This window comes from Pituophis catenifer, unplaced genomic scaffold (assembly GCF_029215685.1).
Source record: "Pituophis catenifer annectens isolate HBS135680 unplaced genomic scaffold, rPitCat1.0.hap2 SCAF_16, whole genome shotgun sequence".
Lineage (NCBI taxonomy): Eukaryota > Metazoa > Chordata > Lepidosauria > Squamata > Colubridae > Pituophis > Pituophis catenifer.
The window spans coordinates 12,725,701-12,736,642 of record NW_027256896.1 but is presented as its reverse complement, the minus strand read 5'-3'; the positions used below and the strand labels follow the sequence as shown (position 1 = coordinate 12,736,642).

The 10,942-nt window shown below is 45.8% G+C and overlaps 1 protein-coding gene across 1 annotated transcript; it reads left to right on the top strand.

Moving 5' to 3' along the window:
• The first annotated feature begins 451 nt into the window (after positions 1 to 451).
• NME3 (NME/NM23 nucleoside diphosphate kinase 3) lies at positions 452 to 9,227 on the top strand. The gene is made up of 5 exons (XM_070954824.1): positions 452 to 544; positions 3,065 to 3,195; positions 5,181 to 5,282; positions 7,100 to 7,212; positions 8,242 to 9,227. The coding sequence occupies exons 1-5, from the start codon at positions 502 to 504 to the stop codon at positions 8,360 to 8,362; spliced, it is 510 nt and encodes a 169-aa protein (XP_070810925.1). The 5' UTR covers positions 452 to 501; the 3' UTR covers positions 8,363 to 9,227.
• Positions 9,228 to 10,942: the final 1,715 nt, after the last annotated feature.

The window sequence follows — 10,942 nt, the reverse complement described above, 5'->3', positions numbered from 1 at the left end:
GGAAGAGGGAGGGAAAGGGAATGAAAGGAAAGGAGGCAGAGGGAAGGGAATGAAAGGAAAGGAAGAAGAGGGAAGGGAAGGAAAGGAGGAAGAGGGAAGGGAAGGGAATGAATGGAAAGGAGGAAGAGGGAAGGAAAGGGAAGGAAAGTTTAAAGCAGGGCTATCCAACTTGGCCACTTCAACTCCCAGAATTCCCCAGCCATGCCGGGAATTGAAGCCCGGTGGTCTTAAACCTTGCAAACGAGGTTGCCCACCCCAGAGTCCCATTCAGAGCGTCCTGATCATCCAACCAACCCCTCCGCGACTTTGAACTGCGGCAGCCTCGGCCCTCCCCCCCCCGCCCCCCCCCCTCAGCCAAGGCAAAGTCCCGGGCAGAGCCCCGCCCCTGTGGCAAGCGCGTGCACGCGCGCATGCATGAACCCTGCCGGGCACCGGCCGGGTTGGTCTTCCCTTCCGGGTCCCCTGCGCGTCCCCGCTGCTGCTGCTGCTGCTGGTCCCATCATGATTTTCTTGCTGGCTTTCTTTGCCAGCATCTTCCAGACAGGTGAGCACAGGGAGGCGAGGGAAGGCGCCAGGTGGGTGTCCCAGTCACCGCTTCACCGTGGTTGGGTCTTCTGCTCTCCCTTGGCCAGTCTCCAAGCTGTCTGTCAAGGCTTCCATCCGGATCCCCCCCCCCCCTTTAGTCCTTTCTGGATCCGTCTCAGGATATTGGGAGGGAGGGATTTTCTTCCTCTCCCCACGTGCAAAACGACCCCAACCCTCATTCTTGAGTCCAGAAAGGGGATTGGAAGCCCCCCCCTCACCTTTTTGCAAACACCCCTTAACGCCTCTTCAAGGTTAATTTTTCAGCAAGCCGGGCTGGCTTAAGAAGAAATTTTAAATGTTTTAATTGGTTTGTATTTTTAATTTTGGACCAAATTTATATATATTTTAATTGTTTTTAATATTTGTATTTCATGTTTTTTTAATTCTGGCTGTACACCGGCCTGAGTCCTCAGGGAGAAGGGCGGTATATAAATTTATAAATTTATAAATAAATAAATAAATAAATAAATAAATAAATAAATAAATAAATAAATAAATAAATAAATAAATAAATAAATAATCTGGAATTAAAAAGGCGAGGGGGGGGCTCCAAGATCGCTTTCAGACGAGAGGGATTTCACCTTTTCTCCACCCCATTGGGCTGGGCAGCAGGAAGGAGGGCGATGAGGCTGCGGTTTATGGGAGGCCCCTTGGGACCTCTGGCCTTAAGCTAATTCTTTAAGAACATCTTGACATCCTTGCTGCCAACAAGCAGCTCTCCACCCTTTTCCCCCCACGGAGCTATGGTGGCTTGAAAGGAAGATGCTTGTCAACGCACAAGCGATTACAGGTAGTCCTTGATTTACAACCGCCAAAAAGACTGGAACGTTCCTCGTTTTAAGTGGTGCAGTTGTTAACACAAAGATGTCCTATGACTGCAACTTGCCACTTGCCACTTGTTTTTGCTTGTCAGAAGCCAGCTGGGAAGATCATGAATGGTCTTGAAAAAACAGCACTTTAAAAAAAAAAGTGACTTGTGACTTGATCCTTACAAACATCACTTTGTTCCCCCCACCGTCACGTGTTCCGAATTCAGGTTCTTGGCAACCGGCATGTATTTACCGCAGTGGTGGCATCTTGGCATCACATGATTGGCATTTGCAACCTTCTCAGCTGGTTGTCCCAAAGGTGTGTTAGGAAAAAAATATCCTTCTGGGTTCAGCTCCAAGTGGGGAAAAAGACGCTGGAAACATAGAGACTGCTTGGAAAGATGGTTTAATGGTGGACAGGATCACATGGTTCGAGTTCCTGAACAGAAAAGGGACGAGATGTGCGAGTCTCCGGGTTTTATGCCCTCTCTTGCTTTGAACTTCCTGGGGCCCAGAAAGAGTATCCTGATTGGTTGTCAGACTCCCAGGGGGTGGGGGTCTTAGCTAGTCTTGCTGGTTGATGTAATCTTCCCAGGTGCCATGTGGTGAGTCTCTGTTGCTAGATGGGTCCTATTGTGTTAGTTTCTGTTGCTAGATGGGTCCTATTGTGTTGCAGATGATGGTCCATTGACAAAGATTGAGTTTCTGCCTCTGGCCCATTGACAAAGGGTGGGGGGGCAGGAAGATGGGAGCTGCTTCCTCTTTAAAACATGCTTCTCCATTTCTCATCCAAGGAAACATAATATTCTGCCTTTTTAATATTTCTCAAAATATTTCATTCCTCTAGGAAAAGGGTGGGTGCTAACTTCCTACAGGTGCTTTTTTTTTTTTTTCAAGAGGCAACTGGACTGCCTTGTTTTTTCTTGGAAGACGTTTCACTTCTCATCCGAGAAGCTTCTTCAGCTCTGCGTGAATGTCTTCCCGTTCCCCACCATCCCGTCAGAGCCGAAGAAGCTTCTTGGATGAGTGGCGAAACGTCTTCCAAGAAAAACCCAAGAAAGTCCAGTTGCCTCCTGAAAAAAAGCACCTTTGGAACAACCATGACCTGGAGGACTGAGAATCTTCGTAAACATTTTTGACAAGCAAAGTTAATGGGGGGGAGCTGGATTCACTTAAAGAGGACATGATTCATTTAACAACTGCAGTGAGTCACAACAAGCATGGCAAGAAAGATGATAGAATTGGGCACAACTCCCAAAACAACTGCCTTGCTTAGTGGAAATTCTGGACCCCATTGTGGTTGTAAACTGAAGACTATCTATAATGAGAATAACTTGGTGTATCTGGGCTTACCAAACCAACAATGGGCATTAGATGTTACCAATAAAGGAGAATATTTGTAGCTCAAGGTTGAAATGAGAGGGGTCCTTGGTGCTCTCTGAGCTTGGTTGTTTTCTTGCAGACGTGTCATTACCCAGCTAGCTAACATCATCAGTGTTGGAAGGGGTGAGGTTTGCTCTTGGTTCCTTGAACATTCTCCTCTAGCACTGATGATGTTACCTACTTAGGGTAATGAAACGTCTGCAAGAAAACAACCAAGCTCAGAGAGCACCAAGGACCCTTCATTCTTTGTATCTTGCCAGGGCATAACGCCTGTTTCTTGTTTCCAGCTTTTACGGGCGTGAACGAACGCACTTTCCTTGCCGTCAAGCCAGATGGGGTACAGCGGCATCTGGTTGGCGAGATCATCCGGCGCTTTGAGAAGAAGGGCTTCAAGCTGGTGGCAATGAAGCTCATGCAGGTGAGAACAGCCGTGGGAGCCCCCAGGTAGCACTCGGGGACTCTGGCTGAACTTGGCCTCATTATGGGCATCCTGGTCTTTTTTAAAAAAAATTAGAGGTGTGCGAACGAAGCCTTATTGAAATTCACAGATCGAAATAATACCCCTCTCTTTAAATGCAACGCTGGTCGGTTAACAGAAATTACGACAAATAAAGGCAAAATGTACGTGTCCCAGGATAACGTTGCAGGATCCAATCTGGGCCAGTCACTGGGACCAGAGGTTTTGTCTTCCGAGCGTCTCTCTAGCACAGGGTCTCCAACCTTGGCAACTTTACGACTTGTGGACTTCAACTCCCAGAATTCCTCAGCCAGCGCAGGAATTCTGGGAGTTGAAGTCCACAGTCGTAAAGTTGCCAAGGTTGGAGACCCCTGCTCTCTGCTAGAGAGAGGTTTCCTGAGGATGGGAAAGTCCAAAAGCTGAGAAGACTAAACCCCTGGGTCCAAGTGACTGACCCAGATTGGGTCCTGCAAAAATGGGAATACAATAAATTAGATCAAAACCCTAAAAATGGCCATGAAGGAAACTCTGCAGCCAACGAGCATGTCCTCAACTATTTCGCTGATTCTTTTTCATGCCTGGGAAAATAGCCAAGTCTGAAGGACTTTCTGAAAAGCCAGCAGAATCGGAGCCAACAGTAACTTTGAGCGGTATGGTGTGCCCAAGCGCTATTAATTAATTGTCTCTTTCCCTTAACTAGCTGCCATTTTGCAGGTCAAGGATTCTGTCCGGTGTTTCCCAACCTCAGCGACTTTTAAGAAGAGTAGACTTCATCTCTACTCTTCATAAGAGCTGCGTTGGCGCAGTGGTTAGAATGAAGTACTACAGGCTACTTCTGCTGACTGCCGGCTGCCTGCAATTTGGCAGTTCGAATCTCACCAGGCTCAAGGTTGACTCAGCCTTCCATCCTTCCGAGGTGGATAAAATGAGGACCCAGATTGTTGGGGGGCAAGAGGCTGACTCTGTAAACCGCTTAGAGAGGGATGTAAAGCAGTATATAAGTCTAAGTGCTATTGTTATTGCTATCTCCCAGAATTGTCCACGAATTGACATGCTGGCTGGGGGAATTCTAGGGGTGGAAGTCCACCCATCTGAAAAGTTGCTAAGGTTGAGAAAAAACAGATAGAACCAAAACTCATTATGATTATTTGAGTCTTCCTCTGATTTGGTGATTCTTGGTGCAGATAACAATTACCATCGTTCTATATCCGCTCCTCATTTACCATTTCATTCCTACAGGATTCAGACAAAACGCCAGATAGATATCAAATGTAGAGATCTAATCTGGCCGACACAGGTCTTTTTTATCCCTTATCTTGTATTATCGGTATTGTAGCTTCTTATTACATTACATTACATTAATTACATTAATTATTAATATATCTTATCAAATTATTATTATTTTGATGCGGTGGCTCAGTGGCTAAGACGCTGAGCTTGTCGATCGAAAGATCGGTAGTTCAGCCGTTCGAATCACTAGTGCTGCGTAACGGGGTGAGCTCCCGTGACTTGTCCCAGCTTCTGCCAACCTAGCAGTTCGAAAGTACGTTAAAAAAGCCAGGTAAAAAAATAGGGACCACCTTTAGTGGGAAGGGAACAGCGTTACGTGCGCCTTTGGCGTTTAGTCATGCCAGCCACATGATCATGGCGACGTCTTCAGACAGTGCTGACTCTTCGGCTTAGAAACAGAGATGAGCACCGCCCCCTAGAGTTGGGAACGACTAGCACATATGTTCGATGGAACCTTTTTAGCTTCTTATCCACACTGTAGAACGTGTGACCTTATTTTTAAAAAAAGTCTCTTCTTTTGAACTTTCAATGAAGTTGATTTTGGTGATGGAGCTGCTCAGCCTTCTAATTCCTTCCCAATCTGCAGGTGGGAATGTTAGAATCCCGTGTTTTTATAAACATCTGTATTGATTGCATCTGATGTATCTTCTGCTCAGGCTTCGGAAGAGTTGCTGAAAGAACATTACGCCTCTCTCCGTGAGCGTCCTTTCTTCAGCCACTTGGTGAAATTTATGAGTTCGGGACCGATTGTGGCCATGGTGAGGAACAGAGATACGAGAGGCTAAATTGAAGACCCTGTTGTTCCGCCAGGCCGGGCTATCAACATAATAATTTTAATTGGGGTATTTTAAATTTTTGGGGTTTTAATCTGGCCAAATTTATTTAATTATTTTAATTTTTAATCATTGTTGTGTCTTGTGTTTTTAAATTGGCTGTACACCGCCCTGAGTCCTTCGGGAGAAGGGCGGTATAGAAAAAAAATTATTTATTTATTTATTAAATGTTAGCCTTAATGTTAATACCACTTTATAATGCCTTGGTAAGGCCACACTTGGAGTACTGCATTCAGTTTACAATGCAAAAAAGATGTAGAGACTCTAGAAAGAGTGCAGAGAAGAGCAACAAAGAGGATTAGGGGACTGGAGGCTAAAACATATAAAGAACGGTTTTGGGAATGTCTAGTTTAATGAAAGGAAGGACTAGGGGAGACATGATAGCAGTGTTCCAAAATCTCAGGGGCTGCCACAAAGAAGAGGGAGTCAAGCTATTCTCCAAAGCCCCTGAGGGCAGGACAAGAAGCAATAGGTGGAAACTAATCAAGGAGAGAAGCAACTTAGAACTAAGGAGAAATTTCCTGACAGTTAGAGCCATTCATCAGTGGAACAACTTGCCTCCAGAAGTTGTGAATGCTCCAACACTGGAAGTTTTTAAGAAGATGTTGGATAACCATTTGTCTGAAGTGATGTAGGGTTTCCTGTGTGAGCAGGGGGTTGGACTAGAAGACCTCCAAGGTCCCTTCCAACTCTTCTCTTCTCTTCTCTTCTCTTCTCTTCTCTTCTCTTCTCTTCTCTTCTCTTCTCTTCTCTTCTCTTCTCTTCTCTTCTCTTCTCTTCTCTCCTCTCCTCTCCTCTCCTCTCCTCTCCTCTCCTCTTCTCTTCTCTTCTCTATATCAAATCATTAAATTTCCTGAGGTCAGATGCTCCTCGCTGAGAGACAACAGAAGTCCAAGGGCTCAGGTAGTTTTCCAGACTCAGCCTGAGATGTTTGTCAAGCCAAGCAACATTGGCCAAGTGGGACTTTTGAGTTGCAAGAATTTTTCCTCCTCCATTTATAGAGGCCCCCAAATGTTCTCTCCTTGGACTATTTTGATCTGTCTTCTGAAGTTTCTAGGGCAGCCTGAATTAAAAGCAGTATTGGAATTTTTCCACGACTAAATATTTGGGGCACGTTTTGTTGAGGCTTTGTTGCATCTTGCTTAGGTGCTTTTTTTCTTTAGACCAGGGGTCAGCAATCTGCGGCTCTGGAGCCGCATGTGGCTCTTTTCACCGCTCTGCTGCGGCTCCCTGTCACTCAAAATATGCGTCACCACCGCCAGTGTGCGACACCCTCTGGCACATGATTTATTGAGCTTTTCAACCCCCGGTTGGCCAACCATGGACAAATCCAAGAAAAGAAAAGCTTCAGAAGAAAACAGAACATTTAATTCAACTACATATGCTAGTTCTGTGGTTGCTCAAGAAATAGTCAGGCACGGGAAGGGTTTTGTGGCTCCCGGTGTTTTCTTTTCTGTGGGAAACGGGTCCAAATGCCTCTTTGGGTGTTTAAGGTTGCAGACCCCTGCTTTAGACTTACTGGTTTTGAGAAAATGCCACAACAATCCTTCCTGACAGTTGGGGCAGCAGAACCTGCTTGTGTTGCCTTCTCTACTGCCATGAGGAAAGTTTTATTTTTGAAAAATAAAGCAGGACCATTTACCAAAACGACATTATTCCTGCAAGAACTTTTGGGTAGCTGCTGAAAGAGATCCACCAAAAGTTGTTGCCGTTGACCATTCTTCTTCGTTCACTTTCCGTAGGTCTGGCAAGGGCAGGAGGTAGTCAAAACTGCACGCATGATGATTGGGGAAACCAACCCAGCCGATTCGAAACCTGGAACCATCCGAGGAGATTTCTGCATTGAAGTGGACAAGTGAGTTGAATTGTCATTAGTCCTCGGCATACAACCCCAATTGAGCCCAAGATTTCTGGGCTAAGTGAGACATTTGTCAAGTGAGTCTTGCCCCATTTTACGACCTTTCTTGACATCGTTGAATCATCACAGTTGTTAAGTTAGGAACACGGTTCTGCAGTGAATCTGGCTTTTTGTTGTGATCTAGGCTTCCTGAGTCATTAAAACACACGAGTAGTCCCAAAAACCTCTTTTATTGCAACAGCTGTGAATTACGTTCATTCACAGCTGAGTCCCAATTAGTTGCAAAAAGTCCTTCGGGAGAAGTCCTTCGGGATAATCACCAACCTTTATCTCCTTTGACACGCTGCCAAAGACCTACTTGGCAAAGCCACACGGAGTCCAGAATCAAACAGAGATGCCGACTGGGAACAGAATTAACAATCTTGCTTTCCTGCAAAAGGCCCACTGCTCCTCTCTTAAACCTTATGGGAGGGGCCAATCATCTCCAGGCCTTACTCCCGAGTCATCCCTTTTGTTTTAACTGTTCTTGCCTTCTGACAGCTCTGCGCATGTGTGCACTAGGAACAGGCTCCCCCTGTTCCTCTGCAAGGTCTGACTCTGGAGGCTCCGGAGGCAGCACGCACCTCCCAGATGGCCCCCTCTCTGCCTCCAAGGCAGAGCCCTCGTCCAAGCCTTCCCCAGACTCCAGGACTGGCCCATGTTCCTCCCAGGCCTCCTCACTGTCCGACTCTATTTTGAAGATATCGGCCTGGCAGCTCTCCAAGCCAGATAAGGTCTGTGACGGTAAATTCTCCCTTGAAAGACTTTGCCGAAGGTGAATGAGAGGAATTCCAAGTGTTTGTTTAATAAAAGGGGTTTTGTCGGGACCAGGATTCTGCTTTGTGCTTTTTGGGGAAGCCTGGGTCAGAACAGTAGGGCTATAAGGAACTGCGTAACCTAGAGGGAGGTGATCCTTGTCTTGTACGTAATACATTTCTCTCCGAATACATTCAACTTCCTCTTACACTACCGTTTCTTTCTCTGCAGGAACGTGATTCATGGCAGTGATTCGGTGGAGACCGCTCAGCGAGAAATTGCACTCTGGTTTCGTTCTGAGGAGCTGATCTGTTCTTCGAAAGATAGTAAAGAGCACTGGATTTATGAATAACCATTAAAAAATGAAATCTCAGGGGTTGCTCTTGGGGTCCGGACTTCCCCCATCTGGGAATCTTCTTGAATGTATTGCACACTGACTCATGTCAAATAAGAGCCTTGGTTGAGAAAACCTGTTCCAGCAATGAGTCGAATATTAATTAGAATAATATCCATGAGCTACGAAAGCACAAACACGCAGAAGTCTTCCAATCAGATATTATTCTTCAAATGTCCCTCTTACATTCAGTTTTTCACTCCCATTTCTTATTTGGCTTGTTTCGTTGCTTGAACTGTCTGGCCAAAGCTGGGGAATGTTTCTTTAATCTTTCATCTAAATTCTCCAAAAATTCACTCTCAAGATAAAAAGAGAGTAATGTAGCTGGTGTTTGACTGCCAAGCAACGAAAATAACTTGTTCCCAATTAATAGGAGGCAGAGGGAACAAAGCCTTATGATCAATTTTTCTTGGAGTTCGTTTTTTTTCAGTTTAAATGCCAAGGCTAATCTCATTCTCTTTAAGGAGCAAGAAAGAGTGATGGTTGAAAAGGCAGACTTTCTGGCACTGTAGTTTGATTTTTTCCCCCCACCTGTCTAAAAAAGTATTAAAAACTCACGTTAGAGTTTTTGATACTTCAGAATTCATTTTTAATCTTATGCTCCCGGGTTTGCAAAAAAAACGTATAGAACAGGGAACAAATGAATGCCTGCTTAAAAGAGAGAGAGAGATCTGCAAGATTTTTAGATTTCTTATGCTATTAAGTTACCAACTGGAATGCTGGAACGAGAGACGCACAGCTCTTATTTGCAAATATTTTCCAAGGATATTTGTTTGTCTGTACAAGCCTATTGCTTTTCAACATAGCATTTTTTAATTTTTTTTTTTGGGGGGGGGGGGTAAAATAAACGTGGAAAAGATACCCATTTTCATTCCTCTGGTTTTCAGAGAGGTTGTGTAATTAGAGTTTGTGGATTGCTGAATTTGTTGGACGACAAAGAAGAATAGGACTGCCACCTTGAGGGATTGCGAACCGGTAGTAAAAAAAAAAGCTACCAGTTCAGGCAAACCGGTAGTTAAAAAGCTACCAGTTTGGGCTAACTGGTATTTCCGATGATCAGCTGTGCTGTGTGGTTTATTGATTGAATCTAAATCATGCGGCACATCTGTTTCCCCCTCCACCACTGTTCTACTTACCTTGTCAAGCCTCCTTTTTCTGCGTGCAGCATGCATTTGGCGCTCACTGCTCATGCGTGGCCAACACTGATAGGGCAAGCCATTAGTACAGTACATAAAAAAGAGAACAAGCCCCACCCCCTTCTGGCACTGATGATGGTATCTAGCTGGGTCATGAGATGTCTGCAAGAAAACAACTTGCCTTAGAGAGCACTAAGGGCTCCACGATATGTACCAGAACCAGGGGTGGGATTTAGCCAGTTCAGACAAACCGGATGTTAATTTTAATCTGGTTTGCCGAACCGGTAGTTACAAGGACTGGCTCACCCCGTCCCACCCTTCCCAGGAGCCTCCACTCAGCCCATTTTGGATGCCAGGTAAGTGCAGCACCCATGTGGAGGCTCTGGGAGAGCGAAAAACAGGCTTCCCAGAAGTTCTGGAAGTCTGGAAACAGGCCTGTTTCCAGCCTCTGGAGGGCTGAGGGAGGCTGTTTTCACCCTCCCAGAGGCTTGAGGGAAGCCCCTGGAGCCTGGGGAGGGCAAAAAATAGGCCTCCTGGAAGTTCCAGAAATCTGGAAACGAGCCCATTTGCAACCTCCGGAGGGCCTCCGGAGCCCGGGGAGGCCATTTTTGCCCTCCTGTAGGCTCGAGGGAAGCCCCCAGAGGGCGACCCCCCCCACTGTAGTGCAGGTGGCCGAGTAGGCCACGCCCACCCAGCAACCGGGCAGCGAGCTGGTTGCTAAAATTTTTCAATCCCACCCCTGCTTAGAACTCTCAATACACACTTGACAATGTCATTTTTTCCACTTGTGTATTCCAGTCAGAAACGGGGGTCTATCTATCTATCTCTCTCTCTCCTTGGCATGTGGGAGACTTCCCATCTTTCTCAGGGGTTCAGCAAGGCGCTCACAACCCGTGACGATAATAACATTTTTATTACATACAGAACAGATAATGGTTTTCAGTTTGTTTGGTAGCACGGAAGGGAGAAAGCAAGGGAGGGGTTGGTTTTCATAACAGCCGTCTCTTTACATCTTTCAAACAAAACAGCAGAGTTTACAGCCTTCAAGACACATTATTTTTTTTAAAAAAATCCTTTTATAACGTACAAGTCAACTTTACATACATCACAGTGGAATTGCAGCAGGAAAGGTGTCTCTGTGAGGTCCCTCAGTCAGCGTTTCTCCAGGCTGGCTGATAAGCCCCTTAGAAAGGAGCCCATTCTTTGGGTGCTGTTTTCCTTCACTGTCTCCTCCTCCTCCTCCTCCACGCCATTCCCACGTGTGTGCTTCTTTTCAACATGCTCCCAACTGCAAAAGGCTTGGGAGCAGATGCAGCAGACAAGCACGGTTAGGACTAGTAAATGGCCAGAAAAATGAGAGAGGCCGGAGGCTTCATCAAACTTTAAAAACAAAGAAACAAAC